General features: G+C 41.0%; 1 protein-coding gene across 5 annotated transcripts in view; it reads left to right on the top strand.

Moving 5' to 3' along the window:
- Positions 1–22,500, top strand: part of SYNJ2 (synaptojanin 2) — a 104,220-nt gene that overhangs the window by 62,662 nt on the left and 19,058 nt on the right. For all 5 annotated transcript variants that reach the window (XM_025202648.1, XM_025202650.1, XM_014519342.2 and 2 more), the window contains exons 8-18: positions 3,765–3,937; positions 5,273–5,354; positions 5,584–5,733; positions 5,835–6,000; positions 7,313–7,504; positions 10,113–10,197; positions 11,189–11,329; positions 14,115–14,307; positions 15,728–15,886; positions 16,105–16,261; positions 20,305–20,422. In XM_025202648.1, the coding sequence (XP_025058433.1) occupies positions 3,765–3,937; positions 5,273–5,354; positions 5,584–5,733; positions 5,835–6,000; positions 7,313–7,504; positions 10,113–10,197; positions 11,189–11,329; positions 14,115–14,307; positions 15,728–15,886; positions 16,105–16,261; positions 20,305–20,422 (1,616 nt within the window). The remainder of the gene's footprint in view (positions 1–3,764; positions 3,938–5,272; positions 5,355–5,583; positions 5,734–5,834; positions 6,001–7,312; positions 7,505–10,112; positions 10,198–11,188; positions 11,330–14,114; positions 14,308–15,727; positions 15,887–16,104; positions 16,262–20,304; positions 20,423–22,500) is intronic.

The raw sequence follows: 22,500 nt of genomic DNA, 5'->3' as shown, positions 1-22,500 counted from the left end.
TTCCCTATTTGTGTAACATTTCATGAATAAAATATCAGGATGGTAGATATTACTTAAAAATATTTTCAAACCAGCAAGGCTGAATGCGATTCATTGTACAGTACTCCAAAGAATTGGTTGAGGTAATTGCAGAGCCATTGTCTGTTGTCCTCAATTAGTTATCAAAGATAAGTAAAGTCCTGGACTGCAGGAAAAGAGTAAATATAATATGCCTATCTTTAAAAATGGAACTAGGAACAGGCAGAGAGCAGAGCGGCAGATCAGGCAGGGGGAAAGGCCCAGATTAGCACTTGGGGAGGTCACGGGGCTTTATTTGTGGCACACCTGCCAAAAATGTTGGCCCCCACTGGTTTGTTAGACCAGATGTGGCCTAAGTCTCAGTTGACTTTTTAATTTTTAAAAACCTAAAATTAGTCTTAGTTGACTAATTATGTGCGACCCTATTAGGTCACAGTAGACTAATAAACGCCACCGCAGGGTAGTCCAGCTAAACACAACTACTACCCAGTGGGGCATTGTTTCATGCTCCGCAGCACACATGTAGATAGGCCTGGCTGGGGCACAAGGGTGCTTAAGTGTGGGGCTAGCCAAGCAGGCAGCCCTCATGCTGAAGTACCCTTGTGCCCCAGCTGTCCCCTCCACAGCATGTGGAGCCGGAAAGGGGACCTTGGGCTGACTTCTCTAATGGGGCTCCATGTGCTGTGGGGGGCGCTGGCTGGGGCAGGAAGGTGCTTCCACATGGGGGCTGCTTGCTGGCTAGCCCTGCTGCACTGAAGCACCCTTGTGTCCCGGCCTGTCCCTCTGCAGCATGTGAAGCCTGGTCAGGGCAGTCCAGGCTGGCAGGCTGACTCCCTGGCTTCTCTGCCAGCCCAGGTTACTCCAACCAGGCTCCACGTGCTGTGCACAAATAAACTCCAGAGCAATATGGTCTGGAGTTTTTTGCTCCCAGGAGTATGTTCAAACAGCACACCCAGGAGCAAAAAACTCTGGAGCAATAAGATCCAGAGATTATTTGTGCCCATTAATTGCACATGTAGATGTGCCCACTGAAAGTCAACGGGAAATTTGCTCATAAGTGCCTGTCACTTGGAAAAAAGAACTCTAATTCCAAAGTCATTTGGATGCTTTTGAATATATATATTTTTATGCTTAGTAAAGTTTAATGCATTTTAGTTGTCATGCTACAGAGGCTTTGACCAAGCAAGCAAGAGGTCAGAATGATGTGAAAGTCCTGATGGCTCAGCTTTTGAAATATTTATCATGTAAAATTAGACAAGGTGAAAGGCTTCTGTTTGGTTGGGTATAAAAAAAACCCACATTGGTTTACTTCTGTCAGTCCTGAGCCAGTGTGGGGAAAGAGTGAGCTAGAGACAGACTAGGGAAGTTGTATTCTTTTTGGTAACCAATCCCTCCTTTCTCCTCCCCTGGTGGCGGAGGGACTGAACAGGTAGTAGAAGGGGCAAAGTGACAATCTCCCCTGGTAGGAATGTAGCTGGTCCTAACCCAAGTTTGTGGTTCAAGACAAAAGGCACGCAGAAATGGAGTTGGGCATCCTGGCTTATGTTCAGCTCAGCCACTGAATTTCTGTGTGACATAGGACAAGTCACTTCAATCCTTTAGTTCCATTGCCTGTAAAACTGAAATAATAATGTTCATTCCTGAATAATGATGTTCATTCCCTTTTATAAAGTGCTTTGAAACCTGTGGATAAAAGCTGAACAAAGTTATAATTATATCACATTACACTGTCTCACAAGTGTCAAGTATTAAGTACAGGAATATAAAGCAGATGTCCCTTATGAATTTTGGCACTGATTATTCAAGGTAGTTTACTTAAAATATCAACATTCTCAGAGATCTTTTCACCATTGTTATTATCCTGGGCACAGAAATAATAGATTTTATTTTTCGTATGGAATCTCTCTCTCTGGGAATTCCTTTCAATGTAGTCAGTTTTTTTATTATCTTAGAACAGGGAATCGCAACTAAATCAGAATTCAGGGACCTATCACATAAACATTGGTGTGTTTGTTCATTTATTTTCAATAAAGAGCTGTTTTGGGATTTTTGTTATTAAGCTTTATGCCTCTCATAAAACTGTAAGTGATTTTTGTGAAGGTAAACGGAACTAGATTAACGACATTAGAAATTGGTATTATCCATCTAAAATTATATTTATCCAGAACAGCGACATCTTGGATCATTTTCATTGTACTGCTTTTTGTATGAATAGTTTTTAACTTGATGCATTTCAAAATGCTCAAGTTAAAAATAGGCTAACAGTTAAGAAAGATGTAAATTGTGGAACTCTTCCCTTATTCCTCCTCTTTCTTAAGTTTACTTCTTTTCATCTCCCTTCAATTTAATTTCCTGTGTTAATTTCTTCGATCTCTTGCTGCAGTCTTGAAGTTTTCTTTAAATTGATTTAAAATATGTTCATTACAGTTGCTGGTGTCAGTGCTGGTTCATTTTGACCAAGTAGGTCAGTCACCAACACTGTTAGTGTATGAAGGAGGGTTTTTTTGTTATTAATTTAGTAATGTGCTTCTGAACTTCCACTGTTACCTGGAACAGGAAGATGGAAATAAGTATTGTTCCCAGTAAAGCTGTTCATCTTGCAAGCCTTACATAACCACTATAACTAACTGTAATTATGTGTATAATGAAAGCATGACGGCTGTCTAGGTTTCAGTAGTTTTGACATTGATGTGCACTGCGGTAGTGGGCAGATTTTGTCCCTGATACAGCTATAAATGTACCCTGCAGTGTGGATAGAAAAGCAGAAAGTAAGTGTTTGAGTCTGATAACAATACAGTGAAACACATCCCTAACTGAGCTAAAACAGCTTTGGCTTTGTCCATGTGGAGAAGTTATACTGGTCATACTGATATTAGTCTTAATGGCACAGCCTCCATGTAGCCACTTGCATTCTGATATCTGAGTGGCTTCTTTCAGTTTAGCCAAAACCCCTTCCTAAGTGGCATGAGCCAAATGCAAAAAGCACTCTCTTATTCCTCATACTAGGAGATAGAGGTAGACCAAGTGTTTGACAGTTAAAACAGTAACTCTCTAGTTCACTGCTTTGCCCTTTAGTTCTGAATAATGTGTGTTATACATTGGAATTATTTTAGTAAAATCTGAGGTAATCAGATTAATGAAGGGCATTTCATGCCTGTTCTCTCATTTGCTTTATTCACTGCCAACATCACTTTATGGTGTGTTTTAGGATACAATTTCACAATTTTTTCCTCTCTCAAATTTGAACTTGTCAGGGCTACACGTTTCTATGTGTAATAGGGATAGCTGTAACATAGAAGTGTGGACTGGTTTTATTCTGGTGAATTTATGGCCCCAGTCTTGCATCTCGTTTCATGTTGGCTGCGTGGTTAGACCCAGTCAAAGCTCTGTTGAGTTCTGGGGCTGGCCAGCATGGAACTCCAGTAATTACACATCAGCTCTCTGCACGCACTATGGTCTGACTCCTGCAGGGGAGCTATAAATGAGCATTTATGCGCCTTGCCATTGATCTATACATGCCAGCAGGCCCCCACCTTTATTTTGTAGCCACAGAGGTTCCACTATAGCAATTTGGTTCTAACAGTCCAATTTACTCTGAGAAAGGAAAGGACAGGAAGTTGACATTTTAAAAAGAAGAGTGAAATTGTGTACTTCCTTCTAGGTTTCTCTAACTTTACTACCAGTGCAGTGGATTCAGGTGTTGTGTCAGCCATAACTTTGCTTTCCTCGTCTCCTTTTCCAAATAGAAATTGCTGTGGGCTTCTTCCCATGCAGCAGACACACCCATGATCAATTTTGACTATCATCAGTTTGCAAAAGGTGGAAAAATAGAGAAGCTGGAAAATTTGTTGGGGCCTCAGCTAAAGTTGCACTGGGATGAGTTTGGCATCTTCACCAAGAGCAAGAATGTAAGTCCACGGTGAGTGTTCCTGCCCCTCAGTCCCTTTGGAGGCACAGATCGTGTCACATGCTGAACTGCATTTATCCCCTTGTTTGGCAGCTGCTTTAACTTTCCTCTGCTATTTACATTTTAAAAGGTGTTGATTCAAGATTTTCATGCGACTTCCCTTTGTACCGATATGTTGCCTTTCTATGCCAATTTTTCTATATCCAGACTACGTAGACCATTTGATAACTTAAGATCTCGGTTTTTTTCCCACCTTTAAAGCGATTTCTTAGAATTTTGATTCTCACAATCTATGCATAGGCAGTGTTCTCTTCTTCACAATCATTTTCATTAGATGACTTAGCACCATATTCATTTCAGGTTTGATTTGCTTCTATTAGGGCATTCATTTCCTGTCCATTGAATTGTTTTACCTTTTATAGAACCTATTTAGCTATCATGATAGGAAAGATCCACCTAGATGTGAAAGCATTTGTTGCAAATGAGACTAAAAATATTAATTTGTTGATTATGTGAAGAGAGTTTGCAAAAAAAGAAGTGCCTTCGGTATATAGTCAGATCTGGGAGTGAGCTATTGAATTTAGCCTTCTAATAAATAATCCACCACAATTTTAGGAGCAAGAAACTATTTTGATAGAAATTGACAGAAGTAAAAATGTCATTGTTTAATTAATCTTCTGTATTGGGTTCTTTTCATGATTACTGACAACATTTCTGAGTATGCAAAATACAATAAGTGTAATCAAATGTTGCGTATAAGGGTGTAAGCTAATTGCTGGGACTCAGGAAGAATTAACCCCTATTTCCCTCCTCTATTTATTCTGCTGGTGTTTTGTAGCCTTTTTCATATATTTTTTTAAAGCATGAAATGGTGGTCACAGTTGGAATCAAAATTGAATGCATGGTCTAATGGTCCCATTGTATATGCTCTTGTATTTTTATAGAATATATTATTATAGGGAATTTAACAGGGCTCCTTGAAATCTGTTTTGAGGTCATGTACAATTTGTGAGCCAAATTTTGGCTGCTGGCCTTAGCCAGGCCTCCATTTTTTGAACCTGGAAAATTTCTAGCATAAGTAATTGCTGGTGTGGTTTTGCAGCTACAGTCAGCTCCTCAGACATCTAAATGAGATAAATCATGTTGGCAAGTACTCACATATGCAAAGTGTGGGTGGAAAAATGCAGGCATAGTGTTAGAGAACCTGGCCTCATTTACGTGTAGGTCAGATGCAATTTTTGTCGACCTGCTAACTTGGCAAATAAGAAAGCTTGTCAGTATTTGTTTGACATGGGGACTCCTAATAACCTGCCATACATCTCTTTATTCTTTGTTTGGTTACCAAAGTCTGCAAACAGGTACCTTCCGATCGAATTGCCTGGATTGTCTGGATCGTACTAATAGTGTGCAGTCCTTCATTGCACTTGAGGTAAGTTTATCAAAGGCCTTTTCTAAATACAGTCTTCTACCACCTAGTTTATATCCTGCAGGAAAAAGCAAGTGGGGGGTTCTGGGTGATGTAGTTCTGTCTTGCCAGCATTAAGATATTTTCACTGGTTGAATTTTAGAACAATGGCCAGGTGAAATTCCTAAATGGGGAAAGAAGAGGAAATATGGAAAGTATTTTTTCAGGTCTCTTCTTCCTGTGTCCAATTCAGGTTCTTCACATGCAGCTAGAGAGCCTAGGGTTGAACTCAAAGCCTATAGTGGAGCGCTTTGTGGAGTCCTACAAAGCAATGTGGACTGTCAACGGTCACAATCTGAGTAGAGTTTTCACAGGCAGTCGTGCCCTGGAGGGAAAACACAAGGTAAAGGAGAATTTAAGATCTGTTTGTTCATGTGTAAGTGACAGAAGCCTATAGGCTGTTATTCAAGGTGTCATTTGTGCTGATACCTTTTCTCCATACAGGTAGGAAAACTGAAGGATGGAGCCCGTTCAGTGTCACGTACCATTCAGTCAAATTTCTTTGACGGTGTGAAACAGGAAGCCATCAAATTACTGCTCATGGGTGATTTTTTCAGTGAGGAGTATGCAGACAAAGGAAAGATGCTTATGGACAACACTGCATTGCTGGGTAGGTCAGATGTAAATCTGTTATCTTACTGTTCTGCTTGTTACCAAATATTCTAGATGCAGTACCCAGTCTCATTCGTTGAAAAAACCAAGAAATAACTGATGGTTGCACCAATGTGTTCGTGTTTAGAAGCAGTGCTTTAAAGTCAGCATAGCATATGTCAGTGTGTTTTCATTCCACTGGCTTTATTTCCCCAAAATATTGCATCAGCCTGCTTAGAATGTTTGTTCATTTATTGAAGGGCTGAGCTGAAGGAAATTGTTATTTTCTCTTAAAGGAGTCGATGGGAGAAGAAAATTCTCAGCTGTGGCCCTGGTTAGTTCTGTGAATTTAGGCAATTCTTCAGAGGTCAATGTTAAAAAAAAAAAAAAAAAAAATGACCTCCACTTTTGGTTTGTGATTTGCTGAGGCATGTATATACATAGGCAACCCCTCCTTAGTGCTGTTTCGCTATATCGCTCATTTTAAATTGATACTACCTAGTGCTCGGCAAGTTTTGTTATAATGCTCGTGGTCTCCATTTTGGGTTATTAAAAACACTGGCAGTCACCGTTGTGGGTCATCAAAAACTTTTGGTTTCACTTAACGCTTTTTTTTTTCAGGAAACAAGAGCGCTAGGTGGGGGTTGCCTGTATTTCCAAGTATTTGATTGCAGCTGCAAATTGCAACTCCTGCAAATTATGTTGGATGTGCAAATTACATTAATAATTACCTGCACTCACCAAGAAAAGCAGGGTAAAGTCAGGCTGAAATGGAGATCCGTAGGAATAAACAACATGCTGGGATCTTAAGAGGGGTCCCAACTGGAATAGAGCAATGTTGGTGCTAAACTGGTGTGTAGCTGCACTGAAAAAAAGAACACACGAGATTTGGATTTGGCCCTGGATTTGTGTCCATCACTATGGATCAAACTGAAAATCCTGAGGAAGAAAAATCTGACACTATTATTAATATACTATTATTTATTAAGGGAAGTGTTGGGAAATGTTAAAGGACTTTGTGTACATATTCTTGCTTTCGAAGTTGTAACTGCTAAAGGCCTGATCTCCCTTCCCCCTCTGTTTACCTCCATGTGTAAACAGTAGTTTCAGTGACTGAACAGTTATCAGAAGAGCAATCAATGGTGTCAACTCCAGTTACCATGCAATTATGCTTGTTTCCACTGGAGTTACTCTTTAGGTATTGCATTGGTGCCACTAGGGTGATTTCCATTATTTCACAGTGACTCTGCATGTGGCTGTGGTCTGCAGTCCCTTTTATTCCATTGCAGCAAATCCTTTTTTTTTTTTTTTTTGCCACTTCTCTCCATCAGTGACCCCCAGTATTTTGAAGGCCATGTCAGAGCGTCAGTTTGAATTTACAAACTTCAAGCGGATTCGTGTTGCCATGGGGACCTGGAATGTGAATGGAGGCAAGCAGTTTAGAAGCAACATCCTGGGTACCAGTGAGTTAACAGACTGGTTGCTGGATTCTCCCAAGCTCTCTGGAGTTTCCGAATTTCAGGGTAAGACTTGGAGTGGCAGTGCTTGTGTGTTTAAATAGGTATTATTTGCTGATGTCTTAAAGGAACTGCCAGGTAGCTTAGGAGGCAGACAGATGTATCCACTGAAACATTTCCAAGTGAAACACGCCTGGAAACGTTTCATAAAAGAACCTTTTCAGCCAGGGGACACCCGTACAACTCTGGCTGAAATGTTGCCTGGCTGAGGTGCATAGGAAGCTAGAACAGACTGCAGTGACCTGTGGCTCTGCTCTTTGCTCCCCTCTCTCCCTCCCCGCTCTCCTTTGCCTTCCCCCTCACCTCAGGGATGGGAGGTGGAGGAGAGGGGATAGGCGAGTGGAGGGGTGGGAGGGTGCTCCCCACTCCAGCTGCCAGAAGTTTGACACTCCAGCTCCGCTCCCCTCTACCTCTTCTTTTCTCCTCTCAGCCACATGAAGAGATAGAGGGGACTTGTTTGAGAGGAAGAAAGAAGAGGTAGAGGGGATGGGCTGGAGGTCTCTGGAGTCCTCTGGTGTCTAGGAGAGGAAGAGGTAAGCTTGACTCTGGGTGTGATGGGCTGCCAGTGGGGACCTGGCTTCACTAAAGCAGGAACAGCGACTGGACAGCAGGCAGGCTGTCCACCCACTCCCTCTCCCTGCCTGGCATTGTCCTTGTGCTGATGAAACCAAAGGTGAACCACTCTGAAATAGTATTTCATTTCCAGGGGTTCTGTTTTGCAATGTTTCAGCCATTTTTAGTGTGTTTTAAAGGCCCTTGAAATATTTCACATGTTTGAAATGCTTTGATTGTAGTATCTGTCCATCCCTTTAGACTCCAAGTTGGGCCAGCCACACCTTTCAAAATTGTTACCTCATCTGATAAGGAATTTTCTCTGAATTTTAAGGGAGCTGAATCTGCCCCCCACTTGTCCTTATCTTGCCTTCATCTGTTGCCCCGACATAGGAGGTCATAGACATCTCTGTGGCTATAAAATAAGCAGCCTGAGTGTTTTGGTCTCTGTAGCTAAGTGATGGATGAAAACCTTTTAAACAGGATGAACCTGGTGGTCAGGTGCATGCACCCTGTGCTACCATATGAGAAATAACTGTTTGACTTTTTGAGTTGTATCAGAATTTGGGTGATAAGAGAAGTGATATTATTGTATTTACCTGAATCCAAGAGAACACTAAATTTAGGATGACCACCCCATAATTAGATTCTAGACATGGAAAATTTATAAACTTGTTATAATGTTCTGGGTATAGAATCCAATTATTGAAGGGTTGTCTTAAATTTGTCCCCTAACTACTGCAGTGGGGCAAGCATTGGCAGGGGGTAGGGGATCGGCAGGCAGGTGGTGGAGGAATTAAGTGGCCTTCCCCCTCCCCCCCACACCTGCACACCCTGGCAAGTGACACCCCCCCCGCCATGTCTGCACTCTCCTGCCCCCTCCCCACCTTCTCTCTGGTGCCTTTTCCCTATGTCTACCCCTCTAGCACTTCAGCCCCCTGCCACCTCCTCACCGCCTATGCCTCCCTTTTGCCTTCCCCCCCTTACCTCCAGAGTATCTGTCTGGTCCGGCCTCAGCCCAGCCATGCAGCAGCTGTTGCATCAGCAGCAGCTCCAACCAGGTGCCAGAGCTGAGGCTGGAGGAACCATGTGGTCTGTGCTCTAGGCTGGAGCGGGGCTATAGCAAGAGGGCAAGCAGGTGTGGGTGGGGAGGCAGTGAGAGGGCAGAGGCAGCCAGTAGCATAGGTTGCAGCTGGAGCTCCGATTCCAGCCTTGGGTCAGGGCTAGAGTCAGAGCTGCAGCAGCTGCCTGCTTCCCCACTTGTACTCGAATCCAAGACAAGGGTGTGTGTGTGTGTGTGTGTGTGTGTGTGTGTGTGTGTGTCCCACTGTGTTAAATGGGAGGAAGGGAGACGATTCATCTTGGATTTGAGTAAATATGGTACGTTGTTTAGCACTGCTGCTTCCCCCTTCAGCTCATGTACTTAGAGAACATTATGGGACATAGAGCATAATGGTAAGGGTTCATCCATATGTTCTTTCTTTCACAAATTGATGGTGGCAATATGGAGAGCCTTGATGCAAGTTCTTGAGAGGGCAGAAGAAGTTAGCAAAGAATCTCCCAAGATTTTCTGAAAGTACTGGAAAAGTTTACCAGAGGATTGGGAGGAGGAAGGAGCATACTGCTCTGTACAATAGGAACAGCTGGATAAAGACCTAAGGGTATTATCCTACAATGTGTAAGATTTTCTTGAGTATGGTGAGCCATTATTAACTCTTTGGATTCATGCACAATTGTTACCTTCTGATAGATCAGGGACGACTGTCTCCTTTGGCTTAGCATTGCTGAGACCACCCTGAGGGCATAGTGTTCTGTTCAGAGGCCCTTCCCCAAGAAGGAAGACCCACTGAAGGGAAAGAAGCAAAATAAGGATAAAGGAACTGCAGGGGCTTCCTTGTTAGGATAGAATAAAAGGGCTATAAATACACATGGTTTGGCGGGGGATACAGAAGATGAACTATAGGATTTTCTTGATATTAATTAGAAATGGAAAGCACGCAATTAGATGACACAATGGAATAAAGTAACATATCTTCTATGATTTTTGCTTCGCTCCCCACAGATGACGAGTCCTGCCCTCCTGATATATTTGCTGTGGGATTTGAAGAGATGGTGGAACTAAGTGCAGGGAATATTGTAAATGCCAGGTAGGTAAAAGCAGAGTGATGCTTTATGTCTTCTGCTGTTTACTTCCTTCTGAGACCTTTGTATATAGGCATTATGCATGCAGATGTGTTCAGCATTAACAATTGAAGTGATCACTGCTAAAATGCGTACGCACACGCGCTCTCTCTCTCTGTTTTCTATATATAACGTGTGTGTGTATATATGTGTGTGTGTGTATGTATATGTGTACATATATGTATAGCATGTATTTCTGTGTTTCTAAGCCTTTTAGGACAATATCTGGAATAACAGAACTGGACTCCTGTGCAGGGCACTATTTTAACACTGCTCTTGATATCCCTCTCTCATATTGGAATGCTAAATTCTTGTAGTTTGTACATTTAATTAAAATGTTAGTGTGGAATTTTATAATGGGAGCTCATCTCTCTCTCCCCTCTCTCTCTTTCAGTGATTAAGTATGTATGTACATATGTGTGTATTCATGAGCAGTATTGTTAGGGTAAAGGCAGGGATTGAACTTTGCTTGTCAGTATATGTAGGTTGGCTTTGGTCAATGATAGGCCTGTTTAAATCTGAAGGAGGGCTCAAGGGGAAAGGAACAAAAATGACCTCAGGAAGGTGGTGTTTCACTTAATGATTCTTCTGGCATACCAGTGAGATGTCTTTTTTAGGAGAGAGAAAGCTACAGTTGCATTTAACATGGTTGGTGAGCTAGCTATTCATCTACATGTATCAACTGACCTTGAGGGCAAGAAAAATAAGGGTGTCTGGAGAGAAAAGTCTTTGTACATGCAGCAACCTCACCATCAACTGAGAGTGGCAGAAGCTTATCCATTGGTTCTCTCTCACCTCCTACTCGGGAAGTCTGTTCTGGCTTTCATCTTGTTGCCTCATGGTGTAAGAATAGAGAGAAGAAACATTGTAAAGAAAGCGACTTTAGAGTATTTTTTACTATCATTATTCTATGTAATAGATTCTGTCTAGCCCATTCAGTAATTGTTTTTGTTCTAGTACAACTAATAAGAAGATGTGGGGGGAGCAGCTTCAGAAAGCAATTTCTAGGACTCACCGGTACATCCAGCTGACGTCAGCACAGCTTGTTGGTGTTTGTCTCTTCATCTTTGTGCGACCTTATCATGTTCCTTTTATCAGGTACAAAAGTGTGACACCTTCACAAATGAGTAATTATGGTGTGTGGCCAGCATGAATTGTTTTAAAGCCTGGTAGTTTGTGCATTTGCCTGGGAAACCTGGGTCCCATTCCTTGCTCCAGTCAATATTTCATTATTTGATACAAAGAGGAATAGTTTCAACAGGGGACACTGAGAGAGACCTGCCCATAAATAGCTCTGCTGCCCAGGGTTTAGGGCACACTCCTAAGTGGTAGCAGATCTGGGTTCAAATCCTTCTCCAAATCAGCGAAAGGAGTGAGTTGATACTGGATCTCGCAGGTCACCTGTGACTGCTCTAATCACCAGGCATTGGCTGTTTATGGGCACCCCTGCCTCTTCTTTTTGCATGAAGGGACTGACCTAGCCTAGGTACCTAAGTCCAGCCGTCAAAGGTTGCTGGGATGCTTACCTTTTCTCTGCCACTACCTTGATATCCACCTAAAAGATCAGTTCATGTCATACTAAATTCTGTAGGCAGGCAGATGACACAAATGTTTCCTTGCTGCAATCTTCTCAGTAATCTTTTTTCAAAATGGAAGAAAGTACGTTCTTGTTTTTTTCCTCCAGTTATACTCTCTGTTAGTGAGAAATAGTTCAGAGAAGAATATGTCTTTTACTATTTGACTTGCCACCTGGATTATGGGTTCCATGACCTAGAAATTGAAGTAATCCAGGAGGAAGTGTGTGATTAAATAGGCATCAAAAGCAGAATTAGTCAGCAAACTGGCTCATTTGCAGCTGTCAACCTGTTAGCACTCCGCTATAGAGCAGTGGCCTTTTGAAAATCAGGAAAGGAAGGAAGGGTTTTGATTCTGGTGGCTGATTTCATTATTTAATGCTAATGTGCTGCTACAGGATATGTGAGCACAGCCAAATTTAGCCACGTGCTTTTGCAGTTTAAACAGGTCCAGAGTATAAAAAGGCTTCTTTGCTAAAGAGATGAAAAAGATTAGGACTTGAGTTAGAGAGGAGAGGACTAACAATATATTATATATATAACTGAGCTATATTGAAGCAATAAGCAGGTCAGGGAAATCTGAGGCATCAAAATACACTGAGGTTTGTCTTAACATCCTTTCCCATGACCTTAGCTAAAAATGGAATATTAGATGGATACAAGTCAATAATGCAATAGATCGGTGGTATCAAAGGGATTCTTTTTAGAGTGAAGAATGACCACATGACCTGTGACCTCACCATTTACTTATCTGACCAGATAGTGGTAGAATATTCTCAGAGGATACTGTGTTTCTGGGTGTAATTATCCGGCTAGTAGGTGGTTATTTTGCCCAGTAGGTTGCCCCTTTGAAGATTAATGTAAAACAATGGTACACCAATGGACCAGTTGAAATACCATATAGTTAACAATATGGATGCAACAAGCTGGTTATGTCATCAAAACAGAAGTCAGTTCAGTAGACAAGGTATGAGTACTGTATGTGAGAAAAGACAATGCCCTGGAATATAATGTGTGCCTTATTTTTGAAAGGCAGAATGAAAAAAAAGATAATTCCTTGTAGCTATTAACTGAGTAGGAGCAGCTAGGGAGTAGGTCCTACTCATTGTTCTGCTCCATCTGAATCGCTGGAGATTTTACTTGTGGTTTTACACCGTAAGCAGCAAAATCTTCTCTTACCATGTTACTTGCATATAATGTGCTCTCCAATTCCCAGCAGCTGTTTTTGGGGGAGAAGATACCATATTTTCTCACATACAACATGTATTTTTTTTGTGAAACCATCTACAATTTTATTGCACCCAGCTAGCTAGCTAGATACTTTCATTGATGCATGAACTTTGTATCCACCAAAAACCTTTATTTCAAGGCATGCTAATGCTTAGGGACCTACTTAAATTGTGTTGAGACTAAACATTTTTTATTGGTCATGGCATAAAGAGCAAATTTCACCAATATTTTCTGGATTTACTCTGTCAGTCAAGCCCCTCAGCACTGATTGGTGGAGAGGTCCTGGCAGGGGAAGAGGGGTGTGGGTTCAGCTGCCATCTTATCTGCTGGCTGCCCTTTGTGCGGCCCTGCCCCTTGGCACTGATTCGGGGAGAGGCTCTGTTGAGGGGAGGGATGAGGGGGCAACCACCATCTCATCTGCTGCCCTTTGTGCTGCCCTACCAGCTGGTGCCTTCCCCCTGACACCCCAGGCAGGCTAGTAGGCTGGTCCATGGCAGAGAGGACTGCTGGCTCCCACTGGGGATCCAGCATGTTATTTTTATTAAGTTTTTTTTAAATCATTTTTGCAGGCAATTCTGGATTTTGTTGTTTCTGCAAAATCTCAAATGGAGTAGACCCTTAGTAATGCTGCTTGAATTGATGACTGTGCCATATAGATTCTTGTCAGTACTGGAATGTAAACATTAATTACTGTCACCATTTTAAAGCTAGCAATAAAAGCAAATGTTAAAGGTAAATCTTACGAAAGATCCAGGCAGGTGGTCATGCAGAGTATGCTGTCTCACAAGAGGGATGGTAAGAGAAAAGTTACTTAAAAGCTATTATTGTATTTCTTCATTAATGTCTAACTGGTGGTCTGAAACAACAGGACATGGATGTAAGTCGAGAGTAATATCAGAACAAAAAGCTTACTAACAGATTCATTGGACACCACCACACTCTCTTCCCTTTACATTCTTCAGTAAATGGAGGGAAAGTCATTGTTCTTACTAAGACAACGTTTTCCTTTCCGCTTTTAACTGAAGTTGAACTAACATTTCCTTCCCTTCCCCTCCCCTCTATTTTTTTTTTAAATCCAGGGACGTGGCAATAGACACAGTAAAGACAGGGATGGGAGGGAAAGCTGGAAATAAAGGGGCAGTTGGCATCCGCTTCCAGTTCTACAGTACCAGCTTTTGCTTCATCTGCAGTCACTTAACTGCTGGACAGTCTCAAGTGAAAGAGAGGAATGAAGACTACAAAGAGATCACACAAAAACTCAGCTTCCCAATGGTAAGGACCAGGCTGACTCTACACCAGAATTGATCCCAACAAGAAGCAAAAACCATGTCCTTAAGTTCTTCCGTGTGAGAGTCAATTGCAGTCTATACTGTCTTGGTAGGTTCCTTCAGGACTCAGTTCAAAGTCATGGACTAGCCACATAAAAGAACTTAATTAGAAAAAGAAAGCAAACAAGGTTGAAAGCATACTTCACCAGACGCTGGTTCGCCATGGTTATATTTAGAGAACTAGGTGTGGCAGGATCAGGCCGCCAGAAGGTGAAAAAAAGCAGATGTTCTAAGACAGTTGGACAATTAATATTGAATATGATCTTCTCTGGCTGGGTATTTTATCCATCCGTCACACTAGTACTTTATACTTGCCTTTGTCGAAGGCCAGGAAGTGATCTGTGAGATTTTTGTCACTGTGCTCCTTTGTTTCCAGTATTAGTATTGGTTGCTTTAGATTTCCATAACTGCTGTTTCTCTCAGGCATCTCCAGAGAAGCCATAAGCCAGGGAGAGAGAAGACCAGTTTGTGAGAGTGTTTATTCATTCTGTTAAGTCAGCAAAGCATTTAGGTAGAAGAGCATAAAATTTAACTCCCTGTTGTTTCCAAGGTTTAAAAAGCCTCACGCTCATAGCATATCAATCAGTTTCAGTTTATGTTAGAAATAATACTGATGGTATTGAAGCTCTGCATAGAATATCCATTCTAAATAGCCATAAAGTCATGCTTATAGTGTCCTTACTTCTAATAGCTCGTTAACTGTTTTATATCTTGTACGTTTACAATGTTTGTGCACACTGTGTTTTATATATATATAAACAGTGCCCTCTAGTGATACTATATCTACAGGTTTGGAGCATTTTCTTTATGAATCTCCGTATACAAGGTTTATAACTTGATTGGAAAAAATGCAGTTACCTATAATACATCTTAAACATTTATAAAAATATGATATATAGATATGGAAGAGATGTTTTAGCCTGGCCTTAACTAAGATGTCCATTTCATTGGGTTCATACAATAGCAAGAGCATTTTGCATTTGCAGTTTAGATAATTAGGCACATGAGTCCCTGAATGTCTTAGAAAACCAGAGGATTCAACATCTAGAATACCTATATGTAAATCTAATAAAGTGTGGCTGAAATTTTCAGAAAACCCCATTTGTGCCTGCAAAAATAAAGGCTGTAATTTGAAAATCTGATCTATAAATTTCAAGGTAAAGGAACACAGTAAGAAATATAGGCACCACTTCTTTAGCATGAATTTCATGTAACAAACAACATTTGGTAAGCTGTCTAATATTTACTACTTCAAGAAGACTGGGTTTTATATTTCAGTTGTATAAAACGTATACAAATTGCATACAATTGATAAACAAAAATGTACAAAATAATGACTTTAACATGATTTCTTTCCTATCTAGGGAAGAAATGTGTTCTCCCATGACTACGTGTTCTGGTGTGGTGATTTCAACTATCGCATTGATTTGACATATGAAGAAGTCTTTTATTTTCTTAAACGACAAGATTGGAAAACACTCCTTGAATTTGATCAACTACAACAGCAGAAATCCAGTGGAAAAGTAAGGAGCTTTGTCCATTTGCTCTACTGTCAATATCACCATTTTTCTCAGTATCCAAGTCAATAGCTAATTGGCTTTAAGAATGAGAATGAGGGAATTTTCAGATGTCTGCTTGTGGACATACATATTAATTTAAAAAAAAATCAAAATAGTACACTCCTGCAAGTAACTATGTCATAACAACACTTCCATAAGCAGGAACCTATTTTTTTTCATAGATTTTTAAAGATTTTCATGAAGGAACAATCAATTTTGGACCAACCTATAAATATGATGTTGGCTCAGAAGCTTATGATACAAGCGATAAGTGCAGAACCCCTGCTTGGACAGACCGAGTGCTTTGGTGGAGAAAGAAACTGCCTTTTGATAAAACAGGTGTGTAGGGTCTTTCTCATTTTTAGCTTTTTACTTTCCTGAGTAGTTGGACCATACAGGACCTAAGCGGGGGAGAGTTTAGTAAAGTAGCTAAAGAAGAAGTAAAGGCTTGATTCCTGGTTCTTCTCTTCATTCTTTCCTTCTTCAAAGTACAGACACCTCATTTGTGCAGGTCAGGTACTGCTTTTGGCGTCTATGAGCAAAGAAATTCTTTGTAATTAGTCCTAAACATACTATGTTGGGTATGTCTGAACTTCTGACTGAGGCTTAGCATAGAGATAACCAAGTAGCCTAGCCACAGCAGCAAAGACTCACCATACATTGCAAAATCCAGAAGCAGGGTAAATTAGCCAAAGGTGAGCTCTGTGCTGCCACAGATAGACTGCTTATGGTACCTGAGGTAGCTTATTGAAAGCTGATTCAGATATCTCTCCATAACACTGCAGATACCTCCTTAAGCATAACTTGCTCCTCTTCCTATTTATTTCAGTGTGGACTGTGAGCAAGCTTAAAGCTTTTCATGCCTCAGATTTTTCCATAAATTAACAGGGAATACATAATAATTACTGAATGTTGTGAGGCTTCATTAATTCATGCTTGTAAAGTACTTCATGGTCCTTGAGTGGAAAGTACCATAGAAATACCACACATTATTATGCCTGCTATTTAAAAGCTGTAATAACTAAGGCAGTAAATGAATAACCTCTTTGCCTTTAGAGCCATATTTTTTTGCCAGCCTCTAAATCTGCATATGTATCCATTAGTATTTGTAAAAACTACATGTGCACTGCAAAAGGAGGTGTGGCAGGAGACGCCTTCCAATTTGTACATGCAAAGGTGAACTGTGCCTGTGTGAAGTACAAGGGTCAACTCAAGGTGAATAGCATGAAGCAAAGCTAGGTTACTGAGAAAGTTCACTTCATTGTAACATCACAGAGTTCCTGTTTACTTGAAAAATTGGTAGTATAATAAATAGGAACTTGAACAGTAAATAGAGACATGGTCTTATAAAGCAATTCAACTGTAGTAAGGCTAAGAACAAGGGGTAGTGAGATGTGAACTTCAGTTTGAGAGACAGATAAGATCAAATACTGGCAAGGCTGCCTACACCTAGGAATTGAGGTTTTGTAATTGTTGTATTGTAGTTTTGTTGTAATTGCATAATGCAGGGCACCTGCAAGAAGCATGATTTGTGTGGTAATAGCCTTTATTACCACACAAATTATTAGATTGACTTTATAGTCAGGAGAGATGTTAGACAAGTTTTGAGCATAAAGTGCCCTCCTGGAAATGTCAAAAAATAGATAGCAGGTAAATAGTACTTGGATTAGAGGAGAAAGGAGCCAATGTGCCCCAGAAACCCTGATAGTTGCTTCCAGACCTTTTGCTCCTAAGTCAGGCATCATGTCACAGAGCACCTTTTACAGTCTTAATGAGTTCCGTCTTATAAGCATTTGGATTTTTTGCCCCTGCAGCTCCGACTAGAAGGCTGCCTTGAAAACTGAGTGCTCTAATGATTAGGAAGTTCCTCCTCATTTCCAGCCTGATTTTCTTCCTGGTTAGTTTGCACCACTTTTGTCCTTGAGCTTAAAGAGTTGTTCTTTACTGTCCCTTGTTCACCATTCCCACTAATGACTTTATAGCTGGCAATCTTACCCCTTCTTAGCCTTTGTTTTTTTACACTAAACAAGTACTTGTAGCCTCTTATCTTACAGGCTTGTCATTCTTCTTCTCATCCTAGTAGCCCTCTCTACCCGTGTTACAGTTTGAATTCATCTTCTGTGAACACGGGTGACCAGCACTGCACACACTGTTCTAGAGGGGGTGTCCCAGGACCTTATGCAGTGTCATTGTTATCTCCCTCTACTGGAAGTCCCTCTTCTGATGCACTCTAGGATTGCATTTGCCTTTTTCATTCACAGCATTACATTGGAGGCTCATATTATCATCCTTTGATTATCTGAGGTCTTTCTCCACCTCAACTGATAGAAGATTTTGTTGTTAGGCCTCAAGTATATGACCTTCCATATTATGCTACTAAATTTCATGCTGTGTCTGTTAATCCAATCCTCAACAGCCTCCATTCCTTTCTGTATGTTATGCTGATCCTCTTTTGGGTGAGTGAAGCCCCCAACTTCATATCATCAGCAAATTTTATCAGCAGCCTCCTATACTCTGCACCAAGGTCATTAATGAAAATACTAAACATAATCCTGCCCACCCAAGACAGTTCTTTGAGGAGACCCACTAGTAACTTTACTCCAGCCTCATCCTTCCTTTTCCATAACTACCTTTTTCTGTCTCCCCCTGTAACACTTTACTGTTCCTCTAGTAAATCCTCACTTTCTTGAGCTTCTGTAGTAGTTTCCCATGTTGCAGCATATTAGATGTTTTGGTAAACTCCACATAGATGAGAGAGACCTTCCTGTAGCTAGAGAATCAGCTATCTTGTCCAAGACAGCTATTAATCTAGTATGATCTACCTTTCGTAAACTCATCCCTGCTTTAGGAGCCTACCTCTCATCCTTTCAGCCTTTTTTCCATATTTCTACATTCCTGTATATGTTTAATAACTCCTTGCATACTTTCCAGCCATTTTAGGATTATTGCAGACTATCAAATAACTGCTATATCATTTCAATTATGGAGAGATGGAGGGACTGTAAAAACTGTCCCTCAACTCTTTCAAAAATTTCCTTTTCCCCTTCTTTCAAGTTGTAGTGTACACTGAACAGCAATTTCTTTGTGGTGCAGATGTATCTGGCAATATTTTTAACGTGACCAATTGGCATGTTATGATTTGTTGTGTAATATTCGCAAATAGTGTGCTACAAATGTAATGTCTGCCAGGGGCCAAAGAGTTTGTTGTAGATAGGAATGAAGTCAAGTGCCCTTTTTAAAATCTTAACACTTGTGTACTGAACTCTGCAACTTCAGAAACTGGCGTAGGAAGCAAAAAGGAGAATTCCCAATTTCATATATTAAATGTTGAGGGTCACAAGCCAATGGGATACGGAGAGATAAATACAAATAGATACACATTAAGATTAAAGTGCATGCACTTAATGGCCAAATAACAGATAACAGATAACAAGCATTGTGGTATCTTCACTCAAAGAAACTGGTACCCTCCCATACCTACAGAGGTGCCTCAAACCAGCTTCCAGTCCTGAGAGCGCTCAACTGCTGTTCGCACGTCCGAGTTCTGCTGCTAAGTTCAACAGTCCCGGTTCTGTTACACTTTTGCCACGCTAGCCTCTGCTGCTGTGTCTTTGTTCTGCTGCAGCTTCCCCCATGTTCAGCCCATGCTCCTGTGATTTCTGCCACTTCCAGTTTCCTCCTTTGTCTCTCAGCTCCCACAATCTCCAGAAGCTGTAGTTTTCATACATCCAGGAGTTTTTACAGTTCAATACAGCTAGTAGAGCAGCTCCCCCTGCTGTCACACAGGTATATTACAATTTGCTTACACAATCAATCCAACATTTGGACTAGCTGTAAAAGACTTGTAACTCAACTAGGGGCTCCATCTCCTCACCCTCCTCATTCTGCATAAATTCTTAACTCAGACTTGACACTGTTCTTCACTGTGCTTGTCCTGTCTTGAGCGCTTATTTTTATTCCTGAAAACATTTGAGGAAGCAACCAGCATTTAGGGCCACATAGGATTTCTCTTTTGTGTCCCTTAACTACATGTGTATTATTAGAAAATACAGATTCTTCATAGGTACTAGGTCTGTTTCCATTTGCTAGATAGAATGAGGAAAAAGGTCATATTTTAATAAGACACTCTCACACCTAGTTATAAAGGTCTCTTATCAGCTGACCCTTGAGTTACTGCTTTATCCTTGTCTTGTTCAAGTTAATAGTTTTTGTTTGTTTGTTTTTTCACTTTCTTTTTTTTTCATATTTTGTAACTCAGGTCTTGAGGGTAGAAGCCATCCTTTAGGTAGAGGACTAAGGAGTTATGTGAAATGCAGCTTTCTGAAATTGGTTGAATCATTATTACAGCAATGTAAACTCTAATGATGTTTTGTGCTATATAGCTGGAGAGATCAATCTCCTAGACAGCGATCTGAGTGTTGAAACTAAAATCAAACACACTTGGACTCCTGGTGCCCTGATGTATTATGGAAGAGCAGAGCTTCAGGCTTCCGATCACAGGTAAGGGCTTAAGTTAAGATGAGCTTTCTCCGATTAGCGTGTGATATGCTGAAATGCCTCTTTGATGTGAAAGGCAAACAGTTCCTTTTGATGAATGGTATGTGCTTACTCTGATAGGAGGGTGGCAATGCCAATGGCCTGATTCTAATTCTGCTCTGTACTGTGATTGTGAGGAAGAGCTGCAGAGACAGCAGATAGTGGATTTTTTTGACAGTTCTGGTCAATTAAAGGCACATTGCTGAAAGGCTCCAATCCAGCGTTCTGCTAAAAAGAAGGCAACTGAGATGTGTAGCCTGGGAGGCTTACATTGTATCTGGCCAGGACGCTGGGGATGTGGATGTGAATGAACGCAGTGGCACCCTCAAGGACCTCATCTTCCCTGCTTCTCTACAAAAGGGAAGAAGGGAAGAGAGAGGAAGCAACAGCGAATACCGCTCTTTGGTCTACACTATTAACTTTTCTTCAGAGGAGTCAGTGTGATTGCAGATCACCTTCCTTTGCTCGGTGTCTTGGTATTATTTCGCTATGTTAAATGTGCCTCAAAAGCTTGTCTGTTTTGAAACAAGCTTCTGTCAGTATCCAAGCATGCTCTTTGCAGAGACTGTTGAACAAGCAGTGTTCAGTGAATCACAGTAGCCGACCCTGTGCTTCCTCAGCATTGTTACACAGGAGAGCTGCTTCGCTTTCCTCCAGCAATGGAAGAACATTCTTCGTACAAACAACTTCTCTGTGTCAAGGCATTGACACCGCGGGGGTCTACAGCTCGCAATGGAACTGCCGCACTCATTATAAAAGACTCTGATGCAGTGTTCTTTGAAGCAAGGCTGTTGTACCTTAGTTCCCAATTACAGCAAACCTTACTACAATAACTAGGCTTTTAACACCACTTTTTAATTACTCTCAGTAGGCTTACTTTCTGAAGCTTATGTTATCAAAAGAGGCTCCACGGTATCTTTTCAGCATACCAAAATACGCTAATCAACGTTGTTTTCAGAAATAATTAACGTTTCCTGCAGAAAGGTTTTGGGTTTTTTTTCCTTTTTGCTACTCCCTTTATCTCAACTTTTGTGTTCTTTCTACATGCTGGCAATGCACATTACAGCCCCTGCCACATTGCAAGTAGCAGGTGGCAATTCCTAGAAGTGCAAGTGTTCTAATTACTGCCCACAGTTTATTTGTAGGGATAATCTCGAGGATGCAGATTGCATCTACAAAGAGAAGTGAAGGCTTGGCCCTTTTGACAGCGTGTTCTGGTTAACTTAAGTATGACACAGGGAGAGCTAGCTCATAAGAAATGATTCATGACCAAAGAGCATATAGTTGATATGTCTGTACTACATAAGCATTTTATACTTAAAGGCGGGGGGGTGGAGGGGGTGGAATGGTGCAGTTGCACCCCCTCCCCCCTTTGATTTGTGGTCCATCAAAAATTTAAAACCAACTGCTTGGCAGAGGCAGCAACATTTCTATTGACGCAGCAGTGAGGAAATCACCTGACTTCATGACTCATTATAATCTACCTGATTCCATCTAAACTCTTCATTCCTCAGGTGTTAATACCACTCTCCTGTTTAAATAGTCTTGATGTTCCACTAGTCAAACTACCCTTCTGCAGTTCTGCTGTCCCTTAGCTGCTCCTCTTTATGTAGCTCCTGTTTCACAGCACCGCAGGCTGTTTTTAAGTCTAACTAAAAAGGTTAAGTCAGGCTTCAAAAATTAAACTCAGGTGCACATCAACTCAGGTATGGAAATAACTTTCAGGAAGCGTTGGATGTACTGTTAAGACGTTCAAGGCCAGATTTTACTTTATGCATTTAATTACAACAGGACATCTTTTGATTATTTTTTGCCTCGTTTGTTGTATTTTTTTTATTCATAGGATATAGCAAATTAATGCACATGCCAATAAATTGGCATTTGTTTTTGCTTTGATCTTAAACTGAATAATATAGCTCTAGGCCCCTAGCACATTAGTAAAGCTTCTAGTTTCTTTTTACCTGGAGATAATTGTTTGTTGTGTTATATGTGATGATGCACCATACCATCTGTACCTTCCTTCTCAAAATCCTAGAGCTGCC

Source organism: Alligator sinensis, unplaced genomic scaffold, assembly GCF_000455745.1.
Source record: "Alligator sinensis unplaced genomic scaffold, ASM45574v1 scaffold331_1, whole genome shotgun sequence".
NCBI classification, from domain to species: domain Eukaryota; kingdom Metazoa; phylum Chordata; order Crocodylia; family Alligatoridae; genus Alligator; species Alligator sinensis.
The sequence above is the reverse complement of the archived record's forward strand: the minus strand, read 5'-3'. Positions and strand labels throughout refer to the sequence as shown.